General features: G+C 40.4%; 1 protein-coding gene across 3 annotated transcripts in view; it reads right to left on the bottom strand.

Moving 5' to 3' along the window:
* Positions 1–21233, bottom strand: part of celsr1a (cadherin EGF LAG seven-pass G-type receptor 1a) — a 311160-nt gene that overhangs the window by 92019 nt on the left and 197908 nt on the right. For all 3 annotated transcript variants that reach the window (XM_043713697.1, XM_043713696.1, XM_043713695.1), the window contains exon 6: positions 18739–18827. In XM_043713697.1, the coding sequence (XP_043569632.1) occupies positions 18739–18827 (89 nt within the window). The remainder of the gene's footprint in view (positions 1–18738; positions 18828–21233) is intronic.

Genomic DNA, 21233 nt, shown 5'->3' on the forward strand with positions numbered 1-21233 from the left:
GTGTTGGTGAAGTGGATGAACTGTTCAACCTCCTCGTGGGAGCACGAGGCGGCGCCGATACAGTCATCGATGTAGCGGAGGAAAAGGTGGGGGGTGGGGCCAGTGTAGTTGCGGAAGATGGATTGTTCCACATATCCTATGAAGAGGCAGGCATAGTTGGGGCCCATGCGGGTGCCCATGGCTACTCCTTTCGTTTGGAGGAAGTGGGAGGATTGGAAAGAGAAGTTGTTCAGGGTGAGGACCAGTTCAGTCAGTCGAAGGACAGAATTTTAGTCTTCCTAGGTAAGTGATCTGGGAGTAGGCCTGACAATACTATAGTACTGACAGGAGCCACTAATCTGCTTTGCATTACTGCTAAACAGCTACTGGACTTGTAGTGGCTGACATTCAGGCAGTATGGAAAGGGAGGAAATTGACATATAATTGTGGGCGTCATTGTGGTGGAGTCCTGAAGCTCTCCAGTATGTGCCTCATTACTCAGTAATTACATAGGACCTCCTGGAGAAAAGCGATGCAGGGTTCTCAAGCCGATAACCAACGGGCAAGAGCATGGTTGTACTCATTAAATTCCAGCCAAAGCCTCATGTCGATGATACCATACAACCTTAAGTCGATTTCTTCCTGACTTTGTGATACTGCCTGACCTGGAGAGTGTTTCCAGCATTTTCTTATTTAGACTTCCAGCATTATCAGTATTTTGCCTTTGGCATTATGTTCGATTTTGAATCAGTTTGCAACAAGTATTAGTGTTTTTGTGATCTCAAAATGTGTAAAATAGGGCTATTTATGTCTCAAATAATTCATGGGACGGCAGAATGCAGTTTCCACAGCTTTTTCCGCATCTTGAGCTTAATTGAAAGGTTCGATGTTTAATCTAAAAAAACTGGTCAACAACGTCATCAGGAAGTCAAACGTTCGGGCATCCCTGAAGGATAAAGCTGACGAAAACATGTCAACAATGCCAATCGACTTCAAGTTACTGTCATGCCAACAGAACATGAGCCTGAATACTTAGTAGAAGTTTATCCCCACTCCCGCCAATGAACGAGGAGAAATCTGGTTTGGCTAATGGAAAATGCATTATTCAACAGTTCCCGTGAAGATTGGATTTGGATGAGTCACTAGGTCAGTATGCAACAGAATTAACATACACTGTTAAAGAGGATATTTTTCAAACAATTCTCTCACACTAGGTGCAATAACTTTAGAAAGTTTAATTGAGCTCATCATTACAGGGAGAGCCTAACTCCAAATATTTTATACCTCGACAAAAAACACAGAGAGAGAATCAACTAATAGTTAAATGTAACAATGATCACTTGTAACTGTTTGGTTCAGTAAATTTGCAAAAGAACCATCTTCTTGTCAGTGCTTTCGTGAAAGTCTTGAAACAAGCACAATTTGTGAACACTCCCACTAGTGATTATTCTCATTGTGGGATGTGATCAGTTTTGCAGACACTGCTATGACATCAAAAGTGATTAAAAACAAGTTGCAGAAACTCAATTTGTACTGAACCTAAATTCTCCAATCGTTTGACTGGGTTATGCCAATTTTGGAAGAATTGCATCTAAATAAAACTAGGCGAAACAATATAGATAGACTGGTCAGTACTGAAGGTAAGAAACACTTCTATACAAAGGGTGGTAGAAACTTGAAACTTCTGCAAAGGTTGGATGATGCTTGACAGTTGTTGATTTGACTTCTGGACATTTAATTTATCAACACGGTATTAAGGGATATAGAGCAAAGTTGCATACATGGAGTTCGGAAATGGACTTGCAGGACTATGTAGCATTCTAGCCATGTCTCCGTAATAGCCACAACATCGAAGTCCCAGGTACCAGCTTACACTTATCAACACGGTATTAAGGGATATAGAGCAAAGTTGCATACATGGAGTTCGGAAATGGACTTGCAGGACTATGTAGCATAATCTTGTTCCTATGTTTAACGTTAGTTACATGCACAGTGTGTGCTAGAACGTGGATGTAGATGAATATCCAGTATCTTAATTAGCTTAAGCTAATTATATCTAAATCTTTTTTTAAAATCATATGGATATCTATTGCAGCTATTCGTTGAAAGATGCAATAAACTGTTCAACTATAGCAATTAAGGCTCATTTACTGCATTTGTTTTATCACACAAAACAGGACTGCATAAGTCAATAATACAAATCTTCTCAGCCTGCACATTGTTGCTTAAGAACCTACTTGCTACTAGTGCAATGAACTATTAAGCATACAGTACCAAACCCAACTGCATTACTGTCTGATGTAGAGACTGAAAAACATAAATCATACTGTCTACATAGTTACTGGTAGACAGGATTTTGTGAATGACATTTAGAACGCACATGAAACTTTGTTCACAAATTCCTCTTTCAACCTGCTCCTGTACGCTACAGGAAATGTGACCCTGATCAACTGTCAAAATATAACTGGAATTTAATTGGAAAAAAAGCTGCCCCTGTAAATAGAATGGGCAGAAACAGCAAGGAGTTGCTCCTCCAATGACTGACTGAGTCTTTTCTGTACTTGCTGTGTGGTGTTCGGGGGACAGGTGGGAGACAGCAGGAGGTTGCCAAAGGTTAGAAAAGATATAAAAGAGCAGGAAAGTATTTTAAATTTTTCAATAAAGGAATACACAGCTAACTAGAAAAGTGAATGTGAAGTAGGGAATTCATTGCAAAATTGTATGCAGTCTCTCTCCTGTGGGAGGGTCTGGGTGCAGAAGGTATAACCACAGAGTAAGGAATCACTCGGTTAGGACAGAGATAGGGAGGAATTTCTTTTCTCAGAAGGTAGTGAATCTGTAGCATTCTTTACCAAAGAGGGCTGCAGAAGCTGCCTCGCTGAGTAGATTCAAGGCTGAGACAAGACCTTTTAATCAGCAAAGTAATAAAGGATTGTAGGAGGAAAGGCAAGAAAGAGGAGTGGAGGATTATCATATCAGCCAAGACCTTGTTGAAAAATGGAACAGATTCTATCATCCAAACAGCTTACTTCAGACCCAATGTTTCATTATCTCTTGAATAAAGCTGCAGGAATTCAGCTGTACAATATGTGGGGGTGGGGTGTAAATGTAATGGACTATTGTAATGAACACTGTCAACTGCATAACTTAATATCGAACTTTTTCATTTCATAAAGATTTCAATTGATGTCTTATTACATCATAGATTACATTCCATTAATTATTTGATGTACAAAGATGGTGTTGGAGATAAAACACAAACATTCAGTTGTTCCACAGACTGGTGAGGTCACACATGGTTAGGGTGATGGCTTTTTTTTTCATAGAAGTGTGTTAGTTTTCTTTTAAACGCATTTGTTCCTAACTTGTCTTTTGTCTAGTGCCTATTTAAATATTGTCATGTCGAGGAAATGAATGCTTCTCTTGTGCTATGTGGCTTTAAGTATAATGGAGCAGTGATCATTGTTGGGAATATTGCTGAATCCTTCCTGTGCTGCTTCTGTGAAAGTTCAAATACCCCAAATAACCACACAAATACAAGTACTGTTACTTAGGGACTGTACCAGGTTAAGGAGTTTGGCAGGTTGGAGAAGGAGCCCCAGAAATCTAAAACATAGTCCTGAAAAAAGGAGCCCTTGGTAACTAAAAATACTTTGTGCCCTAACCTTGTCCATTGCAATGACAACCCTCTTTAAACCATATGATATCTTCACCACAAGATCTACACAGGGCATGGTGATCCACCAAAACTTCATGAGGATGATTGTAGATGGATAATAACTGCAGTTTTAACAACATGGTACACACTTCAGGAGCATTCATATCTGTAATGTATCTGTAATGGTACATTAACTTTAAACTGAAGCACTATGGCTTTCCCTTGAAATTTGTGTGATGTTTTCAACCTGCTCTTGATAATTGTGATAACTCCTCTGATGCAGAAAAATACCTCAGATTGATCAAGAAGGCATTTCACATCTTGTCCAACGTTGACAGTCTTGTGTGCTGTTTAAAGGTAAAACAAGTGAACCATTTAAAATAAAAGAAATGTAGATAAACTGTTGGAAAAGACTGATGGGCAACAATTAACAGGTTAGAAAATGCTGTGCCTGGAATGGTTAAATACACAATTGGCACTGAACCACAGGGAGTTTGCAGATCCAAAATATTTCTAAAAATGTATTTGTTTTGTGATCATTGCTGGCTGGTCAGCGTTTATTGCCCGTCCCTAGTTACCCTTGAGAAGGGGGTGGTGAGCTGCCTTCTTGAACTGCTGTTGTCCACCTGCTGTGGGTTGACCCACAATGCCATTAGGGAGGGAATTCCAGGATTTTGACCCAGCGGCAGTGAAGGAACAGCAATATAATTTCCAAGTCAAGATAGTGAATGGCTTGGAAGGGAACTTGAAGGTGGTGGTGTGCCCATGTATCTGCTGCCCTTGTCCTTCTCGATGTAAGTGGTTGTGGGTTTGGAAGGTGCTGTCTGAGGATCTTTGGTGAATTTTGGTCTGACCTAACCACATATTGATTTAGCACTAGTCAAATAAGCCACTACTTCCATATACTTCAACACCTCCAAATTGGCAAAGAGCAAGAATCAAGGAAAAAGCAAAGAACCGTTCATCCTCACTATCAAAAACGTACACAGTTCTAGTCTGGAGTTTAACAGCAGGTGATGAGAAAGTTAAGGCTCTATCTCAACTTCTTTGCAAGTCATATTTTTTGGAAAAAAGATTTCTATTGCCCAAACTTAGACGGGAACAATATTTAAATTAAGTATTCACCGAAGCAATGTGAGGAGAGAAATGATACAGAATTCAAAAGGCACAAAGGGAAAAAAATGAATTGAGTTTGGAAAGCCTACACTCAAGTTCACTTCAATGGCCACAGCATTTAAAAAGGCTCACTATCCCACAGATCTTAATTAAATTTACTTTCAAAATTAGTGAAGGGCAAATCTTAAATTGTTTCCACTCCAGTTTTGTCAGAATTTTCTTGGAGTAAATTTCACAAGGATGCAAAAAACAAAATGTTGTATAAATATGAACTCGGATAATGATTAAATCTAGGTTGCTTCTGGGCTCAAATAGGGGAAGAATCTCTTTAATAAATCTTTACAACTTATTTAAAGTGTTCCAGGTGTTTGAACTTTCATAAGGAAGGGTTGGGCATTATCTTTGCCATCAGCTCGTGGTATTCGCTGACAGATGTGAAATCTTATCAAGAAAAACGAGTGGATCTTTTTTCTTCTGTGGTTGTTGGTTTACAATTCCATCCAAGCATTCTACTACAAATGTCTGTCTGTCTCCCCTATGGAAGCGTAATTTATTTTAACTCGATGTCTAAACATGCAGTAGTACCCAAAACAAGCATTCTGATGATGGTCGGTCTCCTTTATTGTGTGTGAGCTTTTCCTTAATATGAAGTATATTTCTAAAGGACACCGGTAGTTTCTACTTCTACCAGTCTTTGGTTATCTAGTCATGCTGAACGTGAAGTTTTTATTGGCCAGATAAATATCAGGGGTCTTCCTAACAATGCATGGCTATTCAATGAGCCCACATACACTGGAAAATAGTTTTGACTACTTTTGCAGGTAGGAAAACATGGTAAGCAAGAATCTTGCAGTTATCTTAAGAAACATATCAGGCACAATTTCCTTCTTCACCAAGTGATGGATTGCTTTAGTAAGAATGCAACAGATTTCCAAATCCCTTTTGTACTGTCCATTTAGCACCCTCGGCACTGGAGGAACGCTGTCTCATTTTTACTGTATCAGTTGTAGATGATAGAAATGACAAATAAAAAGCTTACTCTCCACTCTACTCTGCTCCTTTGTTTACTTTATGCTCTTCAAACACTAAGTCTAAACTAAATTTAAAGGTTACTCGCTTTGATACCTTAGATCATAAGCTTCAATACTATGTTGTAGGTCTTTTCCTAAACTATCCTTCTTTACAAAGTTGTCAATGCTGCCAGGAAAGCATTAAACAAATAGTTAGAACATTGTCTCCTTCACAGTTCAGAACATAGATCAAGAACCAGAACTTACTGATTTAAAGTGATTGGAAAAAAACAGTAACATTATGCTTCATGATGGATTGAAGGGAGCTGATGGTCATGGGTCCTTACATTTTAAAGGCCATCATTTCATTTTCATTAGAAAATCTGAATACATCTTGAAGTGGAATGAACACTTCACTCAATAACAAACCTGTTTTGCTCTTTACTTTCATAGAAAAACTTACAGGCAGTGACTTCCTGAAGAATAACCCAAACAATTTCCTGCTGACTGCACACTCTTCTTTAGTTGTCTTTCCAAATGACCAAACATTAGCCAATACCTGTCAACGCAGAGTAGTTCCACTTCATAATTTTTTTTCACAAATTAATGAATGGAAGCCTGTATGTCTAATTCCCATATACTTTCACGGTTATGCTTTCCCTTCAGAATCATGTTTTAAAAACTAAAGATTTGTTGAAAAAAATGTCCTTGTGCACGTGAGAAATCTCAGCGACCCTGGAGCTGCTGATTTCCTGGGGATTTTCTGTTACACGTTGACTACAAGTAGATTAGATATTTTTTCTTGATCCCCTATTCAAAGCAGCTGTTGGTAGAGCTTACTCATGGGTAGCATTGATATAAAATTGCAATGATTATATGCTTGAAGATTGTGAAGCCTCCCAGTGTACTCCTCATTCATAACTGGTTGTTTATTATCCCATTACATTAGTTATTCACTATTCATATCATGTGATGTTTCTCTAGTTCTATTCCTCCAAGCAAACTGTTAACCAATAGCATTCCAAACACAAGAAATGTTCTCTGAACTGTTTTGTTTTCCTACATGACCTTATCAAGATACAAAGCACAGCATAAATTCTGCTGAACCTCTTCAACTCACCCATACCCAGTGTTGCCCTTGCAGTTTCTGGCAAATTGTGATTTCATGGAATAGTAGTCTTTATAATGTGCAAGCAGGCCATTCAGCCCACCGAGTCTACACTGACCCTCTGAAGAACATCCCACCCAGACCCACCCCCTTACCCTATTCTTATAGTCCTGTATTTTCCATGTCTAATCCATCTAGCCTGTACATCCCTGGACTCTATACGCAATTTAGCACCTAACTTCCACATCTTTGGACTGCCAGAGGAAGCCATAGCACCTGGAGGAGACCCACGCAGACACAGGGAGAATGTGCAAACTCCACACAGACCGACGAACCTAAGTCCCTGCCACTGTGAGGTAGCAATGTTAACCCCTAAGCCACCTCGCTTTCTCATCTCCATACACTTTTCTTCCTTTCAGGAATAGAGTGGAATTTCCAGAGAGCTCATAATAAGTCTTAATGTGCACTGCTTAAAAAGACTATAACTGCTTGTAATGACATCCCAAAGTAAGCACAAAACAGCCAGCTGACTCCCAATGTTTGGAGTTTCTCAGTATTTCCAATTTATATACAGACTGGTCAGATGAAATATTACAACTGCGCAGAATCATCAGATCTAGCAGAGGTTCAAAATGTCTAACTTGTTTGCAACTCTTGTAATGAATGTACTAATAAAAACTTTCCAAATTACGACATTATTTGTTTTTCTTTGAATTGTGGGTTTAGGGAAATCAAATAGGAAACACGTTAGAACAGCAACAGGTCAACTGTTCAACAACTGGAGAGGAACAATCATGAAATAAAGTCAACAGGGTGAGCGCACTGTGGAATTAAGCTAAGAAAGAGCACAGATTCCATTTAGGAATATAAACACTTGGGAACATTCACCACCCAGAGTGAGAGGGGCTGTGGAACCATCTACCATGACAGATTTAAATATCAGTGAGAATAAGAACAATTTAAATCTGACACCTTATGTCAGATTCCACCAATTGTAATTAACAAATATTCTGTCCTCAACTATTAAAGGAACCAGTTCAATGCTATTCAAGTATCAAGTGCACCATGGAAACCATTCTGATGTGTACACTGGTATTTATAGTAAAGCTGACTGAAACCAGAGTTGAATTACATGTCTGCTAGGACTACTTTATTCTTTGTACTCATCTCTCACACTGCAGCAGTATCAACTGTACAGAAATTGTTACGCTAAAACAGATAGTCTTGATGACAGATTACTTCACTATTATAAGCAAATTGGCACTCATTTCCTTTTCTTTTCCCATCTCATTTTTCCAAATTGCATTCTTCACATTTCTGGGCATTTGAATAATTATTTGATGAAAAATGGATTCCGCACACTGTACTGACCTAAGTAGATAATGTACTACTTTTCATTCACAAGCTAGAGGCATATTAGGGAAAACACAGATGGGAATATTTGCAGAATGTTCACGTGAACTTGCAATATTGCAATGTGAAATAAAGTCTAAACATTTTTCAGACTGATGATAGTTGATATTTCAGTGACTGATTCACATATTAAGCTACCTGCAGCCATTCCACAGTTTATGAGCACTGTAGTGATATATATCTGGGAAATCCAATTTCTGCGGTGAGTGCTTTTGCACAATAGCAACAACGTGAATTTACCAAGTACCATATGCATTCGGAGTGTAAACCCCAGATCAGGGTGATGGGTGGGGTATGGCAAAACTATTTATTGAACAGATGAACTTTGAAGAGAATACTCAAGATGGAAACATAAGTGTAGAGAGGAAACTACTGAGAGTTGGATAAGGTGGCTGAAGATTAGAGTGGTGTTGGAAAAGCACAGCAGGTCAGGCAGCATCCGAGGAACAGGAAAGTCGACGTTTTGGGCAGGAGCCCTTCATCAGGAATGAGGCTGGAAGCCTCAGGGATGGAGAGATAAATGGGATGGGGGTGGGGCTGGGGAGAAGGTAGTTGAGAGTGCAATAGGTAGATGGAGGAAGGGGTAAAGGTGATAGGTTGGAGAGGAGGGTGGAGTGGATAGGTGGAAAGGAAGGTTGACAGGTGGGACAGGTCATGAGGATGATGCTGAGCTGGAAGTTTGGAACTGGGGTGATGTGGGGGAAGGAGAAATGAGAAAATTGGTGAAGTCCACATTGATGCCCTGGGGTTGAAGCATTCCAAGGCGGAAGATGAGATGTTCTTCCTCCAGGTGTCGGGTGGTGAGGGAGCGGCGGTGGAGGCGGCCTAGGACCTGCATATCCTCGGCAAAGTGGACGGGGGAGTTGAAATGTTCGGCCACAGGGGGATAGGGTTGATTGATGCGGGTGTCCCAGGGATGTTCCCTGAAACTCTCTGCGAGAAGGCGTCCAGTCTTCCCAATGTAAAGGAAACCACATCGGGAGCAACGGATACAATAAATGACGTGTGGAAGTGCAGGTAAAACTTTGATGGATGTGGAGGGGGGAGGTGTGGGTGCACGTTTTGCAATTCCTGCGATGGCAGGGGAAGGTGCTAGGAGGGGAAGGTGGATTGTTGGGGTCGTGGACCTGACCAGGTAGTCACGGAGGGAACGGTCTTTGTGGAAAGCGGACTGGGGTGGGGAGGGAAATATATCCCTGGTGGTGGGGTCCATTTGTAGGTGGCAGAAATGTCGGCCAATGATGCAGAGGTTGGTGGGGTGGAAGGTGAGGACTGTGTGGGTTCTGTCTTGTTGCGGTTGGAGAGATGGGGTTTGAGGGCAGAGGTGTGGGACGCCGATGAGATGCGTTGGAGGGCATCTTCAACCACGTGGGAGGGGAAATTACGTTCTTCCAGTCTCGTTCCTGATGAAGGGCTCCTGCCTGAAACGTTGATTTTCCTGCTCCTCAGATGCTGCCTGACCTGCTGAGCTTTTCTAGCACCACTCTTGACTCTAATCTCCAGCATCTGCAGTCCTCACTTTCGCCTAAGGTAGCTGAAGGCTACCCTTTCAGGAGTAGTGCAGAGAAAGAGCACAGATTCACAAAACCAGGAATTGAACAATATTATTTGTCAGTAATATAAACTCGTCTTATGAAGAGTCTATGCTACATTGCTCATCACCCTGCTCAAACAATTGCACACCAGCATGAGTGAGACCGTGATCTTCGCCTTCGGGTTTGGGGAGTGGTCAGACCATTCTCACACTCAGCCCAACTGAAAAGTCAAAATCACAAAGCAGTGTTGATGATTTAATGGACAAAATTTGGTATGATAGTCTTCGACAACAGGCCGAGTTTGAAGTCCTGTAAGTGCACTGTGAGTAAACATTAATATCTCAACACACCACATTCAAATACATCGTCCATTCAGGATAAAATATAAGAATGTTGGTTTGATCAAAGTTATGTTGTTCCAGTGAAGTTACACAGTGTGTTTATTAAATACGGCAGAGTTTAACTCTTTAAGATCACAATCTCAATTCATCAGTCCTGGCAGTTCCACCAGGCACCAAATGTTTTTATATCTGCTTTCAATGAAAACAAAGCATAAATTCTACCTCACTGTTATCTTCCTGCCTTTTCAAACAAGGACCTCAGATCATAACCCATTATACTTTATCATGAATAGAGCAGCTGATGAACCAATTTTAAACAGGAAGCTGTAAATTTCCCAGTCACATTTGCAGCAAAGCTTACGTGAAAAAAATGGAGAAGTTGCAGGGATAAACAGTGCTGACTGCTTGGCAAAGGAAGTCAGACAAATCCATCTCCAATAATATTATTAAACTGCTGAACTTGACAACAGCCACATATTTCATTTCTCTAATGAGTTGTTATGATGTTTTTAGATGGATGTTTAGATTAATTGCTGAATAACTTCAACCTCTTCAAATCAGGCTGTCTATCCTGTTCGACTGTTCTGGTACTTTCCAGAGAAACAAGCAGCCTCAAGTGCACTGTTTGAATTTACTCACAATTCAGGTGCCAACAAATAATCCGCTGTTTATTAAAGGGACCATCAGTACTCAATACAGTTCAGGTACCCTAAATGGTGCAGCTAAGCACTCTGGAACTTTCGAAGATCTTTGCTATTTCCCAGCTTGCCTGGAACTCTGATTATGGGATTAAGTTGCCAGCAAAAAAAAAGACTCAAATTTGATCCTTGATCAATGTGGAGGTGACTGACACCACATAACCTAGCACTAGAATTCCTGTGGATTGCTTAGAGAATAAAAATCAGCTACGGTTCCTATATTCAGTGACCTTAGCGGAATGTGATCTTCCCCCACTACCAGTCAGTAGAAAGTTAACCTTGTCTGTGGCCCTCAACAACAGAAAAGCTCCATTAGTCCCAGTGCTAAAATATTTTTTTTGTTAAAGTGCAAGGGGTCAGTAGCAGCTGTGAACCACACCCTGCAAGATCAGCATCCATTTTTAAACCAAATTACCTGAAAGATATAATAATATCTCAAGGACCATTCGCCTTCATGAGTGATGTGTAGATGTGAGACACGGGCCATGCATCAGTTAGGCATCAAGAACTGACTTCCAGCAGCACAGGAGAACTCATCCATACTGAATTAACCCCTTGTGCTTCGTAGCATCTCCTAATAAACATGCATTATCAAGCAGACGAGTGGGATTTTCAAGAAATACAGATCAGGAACCGACAAACGCCGGCACTGGACTCAAAAGGTTCATTAGAGAAGGCGGCCAATAGAATGTCGGATTCTCGGGGGCCCATATAGTTGGGGACGGCTCCTGAATCTGGAGAGCCCATAGGAGGCAATGGGTACTGGGAAATGATTAATCAGCGACCCCATTACCAGAATCGGGCCTAGATGAAGTATGAGAGAATCTTGAGGGTGGTTACAATTCTGGTCACCAGCCACTAAAGGACTAAATAAAAATACCCCATTGGACATAATGAGGAAAGCCCACCGCTGTGACAGAAACTGCCATGGTTTCTACCAGTTCTCAGAGCAGCACTTCCTTGTATTGAATGGAGAGTCTGGTTCTGATGTCTATGCAGCCTGCCACTAAAACAGCCTTCAGACATTTCAGATTGCTTTTGCATTGGCTGAGATATCAGGCTGCCCCCCGGTAGAGCTAGCTTCAAGGATCTTAACTGGAAGTGGTGGAGGCTGGTACAATTACAACATTTAAAAGGCATCTGGCTGGGTATATAAATAGGAAGGGTTTAGAGGGATATGGGCCAAGTACTGACAATTAGGGCTAGATTAGGTTAGGATATCTGGTCTTCATGGATGAGTTGGACTGAAGGGTCTGTTTCAGTGCTGTACATCTCTATAACTCTATGGTTACCTGCTACAGGCAGCCGGTTAACCACTCCCATCCTCACTGTGGTTCCCACAGAATTTTGGGGAAGCAGGAACATGTCACACAGAACCAGCTTGATGGAACCCGCTTCCTGTTTTCAGGCCCCGGGTCTCCAGTCATAGCTTCAGAGGCTACAGAAAATTTAGCAGCAGACTCCCTTTACTTCTGATATGCCTCTGACTCTTATGGAAGCATGTAAAAGAACCATAAAATGAGGAGATATCCTTATGCGTTACATAATTGCCAGCAGGAAAGAACATGTTTAAAATTAAAAAAACTGAATTAGCAGTACCCACACCCACCAACTTCCTTGCACTGACTTTGCTTTGAATTTGATACAGGATATCTGTCCAAAATGATTCTGGAATGTGTGCTGAAATCCAGTTAAAGTTGTAACATATCACTTTTATTCTTTATTTTATGAGTTAAGTTCATTATCTGTTCTCCAGACTATTTCCAGATTTTATTTCCTGTTTCCTGTCTCCAGTTCTCTTGCTTCCAACACAAGTCAATCAAGACCTGGAAATTCTGAAAACGTGATTTTAAATTTGCTAATGTATTCATAATAATACTCAAACTTTATGCATTATGAATAAAACAATCACTTAGATTAACACATGTCTGGAATAAAGATTAGAAGAAATAAGGCTAGATAGCAAGACCATATTCAGTGTCAGCACAAAGGATTTCTGATGACAGCTTGCATTTCTAAAACTTAAAAGACACATTGAATATACACATGTAACAATGGCTATTTAGTACACAGGTAGTTCAGATTCTTTTTTGGTACTTCTTTCAAAACAATAAAACATTTGGAGGGACTTTAAACATGTATTGTGTTTTTCTTTGTAGTTTTCCCATGCACCCACACCATCCACTGGATGTGTGACATGGGCATGCATCAGTTAGGGACCAAGAGCTTACTGTCAGTAGCACAGGAGCACCTAATGTTCACTGTCTATCCCTTCCTGCTGAGGTCAGAGAAATACAATCTCCTTTGTTCCTCCCCAGCTTTCAGATGAGACAGAAAACTTACCATGTGGGCAAACCATCGGGGCAGCACCCTCCGACATAACAGAGAAATCTTTTAATTTGCAAAGATGTTGAGAGTGAGGGGAAAGGGGTCAGTAGCACCATATGAACACTGATTTCTTGGTTTCCCTGCATTCTGCGCACATTTTGGCACCAATAGGTTCCTGCTCCTCCTGGTCGACACAGACATCTGTGAAGGCTTCCAGAAGCCCAGTAAAACCCAGCAAGACTTTCAGTGCTGGGAACAAGGGGCCAGGAAACACTTGGGCTGAAACCAGGATGTTGGGAATACTGGAAAAGCATTCTTCATGTGTTTGGCATCATTTTCTATTTAGTTCAGCTACCTCAATCCCATTTCCCTGCACCTGATCCAACTTGCTCATTCCTGTCAAAATCATTTTACTTTCAATGTGATCGCATCACAAAGTTTATCTGGTGCTCTCCTACTCCATCCGTTCCGTAGCACAATGGTCCACTCCTCAATCATTCCCAACAACTCCTCTCCTTCCCATCGCGACACAGGAAATGTAACCAATGTCCTCTTAGCACCTCTTTTCTTACTTTCCTTTTATCAAGCCTCTAGACACTCCTGCCAGGTAGAACAGTTATTCACTTGCATTTCTTCCAATTCAGTGGACTGCCCTTGCTGCTCCTTTTGTGACACTCTTCCTCTGTCGTATTGGGAAGACCAAAGACAAACTGGGGAGCTGAACACCTCCATCCAGCCTGCCAGTGGGATCTCAAATTTCCAGAGTCCTACCATTTTAATTCTTCACTCTACTTTCACCTTTCAGTCCTCAGCTTCATGCGCTATTCCAATGAAGGTCAAGGAACACCAGCTCATCTTTCAACCAGACACTTTACAGACTCCTGATCTTGACATTTGTAATGATGCTGCTCCTTTAACAAGTGTATAGTGTCATTGGCTTTTCTCCCCCAGAGATCATAAAAGACACAGAAAAGTTGACGTTTGAAGGGTTTTAGGGCCAATTTGATTACAGCTAACAGGTACTGCCTCAGGCAAAGGGCTTTCACGTTTCAAAAAAAATCTGTTTTAATGAAAGGGGAGTGGCCAGTTCTCCCAGCTCAGCTTTTCTCTGGTTTGGTTTGGTCTGGCTATTCACTGAGAGCAGTCAAGCAGCTGTAAAAGCTGGTGGACCCAAAGAAGCAGGTCCATGCTAATCCTCCCTCTCTCGGACATCTATCCTATAAGACCCTGAGTTTGATTTTACTTTTTGTGCCAAGGGGTGCTTATGGGGATTGTTGCCAGTATTTGGAACAGCATCAGTAAGTTGAGATGATCTGTTGGGTTTTCGGATCGGTTAAGTTATTCAGTATTCTGTTCTCTTTTGTTTGTGTTCCATTTGGTAATTTTGTAAATAAATGCTGTTTTGTTTTAAAATTAAGTGGTTTGACCAACTGCATCCCTCCTGGAATATCTGTGTTACACCTGCTTAAAACAACTAGCTAAGTTAGCATCTGGGCTACTTTCTTGAAATGTTTTGAGGGGGACTGGCCTGGTCCATTACACATTGAATTAAATTATTTCAGTTCATGGCCTCCACCCCATGTCTTTGTGACAGCTGCTCTTGGCCTTAATATTCCTGGTCTTATTAGGACCTCTTGAAAAATCTTCTGTTGTTTTACCTGTTCCATTGTCATCTCCTTTTGCCTAATTCAATGAAGCATCAATCTGAATGATCCCCTCTCCACAAATGCTGCCAGACATGCTGAATATCACTAACATTTTCATGATTTAATTTCTGGTTTCTGGCAGCCACATTGCTTTGCTCTTGTCTTTGTTAAGGTCTCCCCATGCCCAGTACATTTCCATAACAGCCAACTACCTTCCCCGACTGTACTGTGTGCATACTTATGGAAAATTCAAAACCCAGGAAGGTTGGAGGTTTGGTGCTAACTTGAAGGGCTGAATGGCCTCTTTCCACACCATAGGATTTTACGATTCTATGATATATTGGAGACCATTTCTTCTGCAGACTGAAGTACCTTTAAATTTGGTGGTCAACTTTACAGAAGGGTTTTCCTATTGCTCAGTCAATGGCCAACAAAAAATGGAGTAAAAATTAAATAAAGTGGGTCTGTTGATATGCATTAGTCATCACATGGTTAAATTCCCGTCAAGGAAGGGTGCACATCATACACGTACATTCAGATTAAAATATCATTTTTAGCAAGCCTCCTGTTTCATCGAAGTTACAGGAAAACAACTTAATCATGAGAGACTACAGTGCCTGAGGTCAGATGGAATTATTAAGCAGAGTGGATATAAATTGTCATTTGGGTTAACGCCCATATTTTCTGTTAGATTTTGTTGAGGAGGATTTACAGATTTAAATTTTAATTGTTATAGGGCAATAAATGTGGAGTTTTTAAAAGAAGGTTTTTTTCAGCATTGATGTACAATGAACAATATCGAGTCAATTGTCTATTGATGTTGGTGAAAAGGAAAATTGCAGGTGTGTAAACAATGTCAAATCGGATATTGCTCATTTTACATCACTGTAAAAAGTCAAAAATGCCCTAGTCTTTGTGGCCTTTATTTTCATCCAATATTTCATGATTTACAATAAAATTTCATAATTTAATGAAATAAAAACATAAAATGATGGAAATACTCAGGCAACATCTCTCTCGGGAGTAAAACAGAGTTAGAGTTTCAGATCTGTAATCCTTTGTCAAATCAAGCTTCCACAAGTTTCTGTTATAATTCCAGATTTCCAGCATCTGTAGCATTTTGTTCTGGTATTAAAATGGAGCTGACCTTTTAAAGTAACTGAGCTGAAGTCCAGTATCAAAGTTAATATCAGTTACAAAAATACATACAATGTAAAACAGAAAGCAACAGGGAAAAACTTCGATTCACCGAGTTGCCCCTAAGTCAAGAAACAAACAAAAAAACTGAGGACCAAAACTAATCCCAAAAGTGTTATCAATGAATCATGGAGGTGACCTAATAATCAGAATACTGCACAGGGTAAAACAAGAGCCATTTGTTAACTTGGACATCTGAAAAGAATTTTAAAAAAGAAAATAAATTGTCTACAAATCATCTGTCCTGGAAAGTGAGTTTCCTTTCAACAGACATGGTATTACACTGACTATATGCACTGTCCTTTCTCAGGCAACATCCCTAGTATGAAGGCACTGGTTATGGTTAACCTCCTGTAATGCTGGGCTATATCACTTACATGCCTGACTCAAGAGTTCCAAAACCCAGCCTTCCATTCTGAACTTTGCCCTCCCAAGAGGGCAGAAGAAATGCTTCAAGAGTATCCTCAAAGCCTCACAGAAACAGCGAAACTAGAAGCAGGAGTAGGCCATTCGGGTTTTCAAACCTGCTCCACCATGCAATATGATGATGGCCGATTGTGTATTTCAATGCCATATCCCCCAGTTTCTCCTCAAAATCCACAATACCCTTTAAAATCTTTTTAAAAATTGCTTTGACACACACACACACAGTAATATGGCGTCCATAGGCTTACTACGCATTGAGTGCAGACACATCTTTACCTCATGCCTAAATGGCCTACCCTGGATCCTGAGACTATGTCCCTTGGTTTTGGTCCTACCAGGGTAAACATCCTCTTTGCATCTAGTCTCATCAGCCCTTTTCAATAAAATCCCCTCACATCCTTCTAAACTCTATCAAACTTAGGCCTAAATAAACTAATCTCTTGATAAAGAACTGCCCTGCCATCCTTGGTATTAGCCTAGTAAACCTTTGCTGTACCCTCTCTCTCACACATATATCCTTTCTTAAGGAGGAAGTCTTGTATTGCACACAATATTCCAGCTGTCATACAAAGGCCCTGTGTCACTGCAGTAAGACATTCCTGATTCTGAACGCAAATTCTCTTCCAATAAAGGGGTGTGTGTCTGTGTGTGTTTTCTAACATGTCACCATTTAAATAATATTCTTTCTTTCTCCTTGTGGTGTAAAATTATGTCCCAACACATGTGTGAATCATAATGTAACACATGTATTGGGCCAAGCAGTGGAATGTGGTGAAAGGGTTAAAATTATGTCGCAAATTCTCTTCCAATAAAGGGGTGTGTGTGTGTGTGTCTGTGTGTGTGTGTGTGTGTGTGTTTTCTAACATGTCACCATTTAAATAATATTCTTTCTTTCTCCTTTTCACACCAAAGTATGTCCCAATTGTTCTGTGTCAGACTACTCTCCTACGAACCTGACCTTGAGAATTTTTTAAAACACTCCTTTTCACACCAAAGTATATAACTTTATATTTAAACATGTTGTACTGCATCTGCCATGTGCTGAGTGAGTGGGAAACTTGTCTAAATCAGAATTAACCCTCTAAATCCTCATCACAATTTACAATCCTACCTAGTTTGCCAAAACCTATAATTCTAGGTTTGAACACATACCTCCACAGCATTAACTTGGGCCTCTGGATTACTAGCCCTGTTATACTACCACTATCCCACCATTAGTCCCTGGTTAGACTAAACAACATTGCTGTCACTCAGGAGTCGCATGTTGGCCAGACTGGGTAGGGGCGGCAGATTTCCCTCCCGAAAAGATATTAGTGAACCAGATGAGTTTTTAGGACCACTGATAGTTTCACAGTCATCTTTACTTAGACAGGACTTACTAACCAAATTTCTCCAGCTGGCATAGTGTGACTTTACCCCATGTCTCCAATGTATTCGGCTGAGTCCCTGAATTACTACTCCAATAATATTACTACTGTACCACTGGCAAGATTGAGGTGGTGACAAATAGGTTAAGGCCTAAAGAAACAGATAATTGGGCTAATGATGTCACTGCACCATGGTTACTATGATTCATTATAATCCCTCATCAATTAAGTTTACACACCAGCCATGAGGAAATTCAAGTCAGTCTCAGGTTGGACTGATTGTTTCCCTTCCCTCGCCATTTTCCTGGTCAGAGCTACTTTGGAGAAAGGCCAGTGCCACGTCTCACTCCATTGGTTATGGGTGATTTATAAGCTGGAGGAGAAGTGTACAGAAAAGCAGACAGATTTCACAGTTTCAGTACTGACGGTCGTCACAGTTGAACAGTCCATTGACACGCAGGTGCACACATGAAGAATGGATTTGTGGACAGTAAAGTACCACATTCCAGCGTGAGTCAATGCTTATTGTATCAGCTGTAAACTTATCAGAAACTCACAGTACAGTGAACAAACATTTTCAGAACGGGCCTGCGAACCACAAAAAGATCAAACGTCCTGCTTGTCACAACACAAAGTGGTCAACTAGAACAGAAACAGCCAATTAATGGAAAGGGCAATCAAGGCTCATCTATTCATCAAAAACATCTGTATGCTTATTGACTCTTCGCTAAAGCCTAATGAACATGAATAATTGAAGCCTGCAATCGAGATGCATGCTTTGCTAAGCTGACATTGCCAAATAAAAAAAGACATTCCTTCACAATAATATCAGTCACTCAGTCATGTGCAAATATATAATATATATATTTTCATTTCAGTTACAGTTCTATATACTGCAATCTCCTCTTTCACCTACCTTATTGTAGTACTGTACTTGAACGGAGTGCCATTCTCCATCACTTACTCCCCCTGGGATGAAGGGTGCCACTGTGGTCGTAGACTCTCCTGTTAAACATGAGTGATTCAGTTAAGAGAGAAACTTTGTATGCATATAAAGCCACTGCCACATTATAATCCTAAAACTTCAAAAATAATGCATTACGATCCTAGACATTTCCAATGTTTGTTGCCTTCACTCCTTTCTTTTGAATAATATTGTCCTGGGGGAATGTAATTCCTGCTTCCTTGCCTGTTCCACCACAGTTTTACATCATTGTTATTTTCCTTCGACCCCTCATATGGTCTCAAAACTGTCAGGTTGCTTGTCAACACCTGCTGCCAGCTGAAAAACTTTATCCTCAATTAGATATTTAGAAAAGTATAGTCATTGCCTTCGGTCCCTGCCACAAACTTGAGTCCCTCATCAAAATATTCAGTCAATGTATATCCAACATAAACAAATGGTAGACGCTAGAGAAAAAATGCCTCAGATATGTAGGAATACCAGTTTCTGAGAATCAATACCATTAGTGCGGTTTCACAAACAAAACAGCTTAATACAGTCGATGATCTCTCTCTCTCTCTCTCTCCTGCTCTTCCCCTTGTAAGATAAGATCCAATTCTCTCCTAAAAGCTGCTACTGAAACTGCTCCATATGCTACAATTATGAAGCTTTTAAGATAACATTTTGGGACGGTATCTTCAAATCTAAGGTAATTGCAGGGAGTTATGTAACCTTCTCTGCAATTTGTCTAACAGTAAGCCTTTGATTGTTAAATTTTGAAGGAAACAGCAGATTGCTTCACTGAAGTGAAACGCAAATCATCGCCAAGATCTGATAGAATCATAAAATCCCTGCAGGATGGGAGCAGGCCATTTGACTCGAGTGCACCGACCCTCTGAAGAGCATCCCATCCAGACTTACAACTGTCCTCCCCACCCCACCCCTAACCCTATAACCCTAATCCCCATAACTGCGTATTTCTCGTGGCTAATCCACCTAATTTCCACATCCTTGGATATTATGGGCAGTTTGGCATGGCCAATCCACCTAACCTGCACATCTTACAACAGTGGGATGAAACCAGAGCACTCGGAGTAAACCCTCACAGAGGCAGGGAGAATATGCACACTGTGCAGACAGTTGCCCAAGGATGGAATCAAACCTTGGTCCATGGCACTGTAAGGCAGCAGTGCTAACCACTGAACCACTGTGCCGGCTGGTTGCACATTTACTTCGTGAGTAACAGCTGTACAAAGAGAAACAACTGCTGAGTCAATATGTTGTGGACTCTGAACCTTTACATAAAGGAACTAGGTTCTATTTATTGTGTGCTTTTTTAAAAGACCAAAATGGAGCAAGAATTTATAAAGACAAACATTCACAAGGCATTGAAAGGCTGGATGCAGGGTGGGTCTCACAATATCGATCTCTCTAAAACTTTACATTAGGTTGAGCACTTTGGAAGCACCCATCAGATCTTTAAACAAATGGAAAACAAATCAATGCACTGCCATCCCTTTTAATTATCATTAAGGAAGCTAATTTGTTAATGGAAGAGTACCTACAGCCAAGTTGTAATAACAGGTATAAGCACCTGGAAAATAAGTTCATAAACTTTTTAAAAAAATGTTAAGTAGTTTTCTTCTGAATAGGAGTAAACCATATGCATACACACACACACACACAGACACACACACACGTATGCATGCAGAGCTGTGCTACATTACTGGTGGAAGAAAATTTCTCAATTCTTGTCAATGTTCACTTGTTAAATGCCACTGCAACTAAATTAACAGTGCCAACTTAAAAACATTTGAGTGCCAACTCAATTAAAACCTGCAATGCCGTGCTGCGTCTGATTTTGTCTTTGGAATGTCCTCTACAATAGATCTGACTTTCAGTTACACATAGCAACACAGTCCATCACAATTACACTTAAATGTCAAATCTTGAAAGAAGCTGCAAGAGTAATCTGAAGTATGTAACAAAGAAAATCTCACTGTCTGGCCTTCGTTTTCTGTAACAGTGTCTGGTTCACGTCCATCAACAGGTTGCACACTTATAAGTGAACTAAAAAAGAACACCTATAATGATCAGTCCTGTGCTCTGTTTGTGTAGATCATAAAACAGTACATGATGCACCACTGCAACATTTTCTTTGATGTTTGAGGTGATAGAAATGTGTAGTAATGCTGGAATGTTAAAATTCTGTCAGTGTAGCCTGTGCTGCTTTAGAATATCTAACACAATAAAATATAATTAGAACTCTGCATCGGGGAACCGGGGAATCACAAACATATTAGCAAAAAACTTGTTTGAAAAAAATGCTACTGCAAGTCCAATATGAATTCCAATTTTGCAGTGGTCTGCAAAAGTAATTATATTGGAATTTGTTTCCTTTTGTAATTTTCTTCATTCCTTTGACAGATACCACAAAAATATTAGAAGATTTGATATTCAAATCCTCT

Source organism: Chiloscyllium plagiosum, chromosome 23 (assembly GCF_004010195.1).
Source record: "Chiloscyllium plagiosum isolate BGI_BamShark_2017 chromosome 23, ASM401019v2, whole genome shotgun sequence".
Lineage (NCBI taxonomy): Eukaryota > Metazoa > Chordata > Chondrichthyes > Orectolobiformes > Hemiscylliidae > Chiloscyllium > Chiloscyllium plagiosum.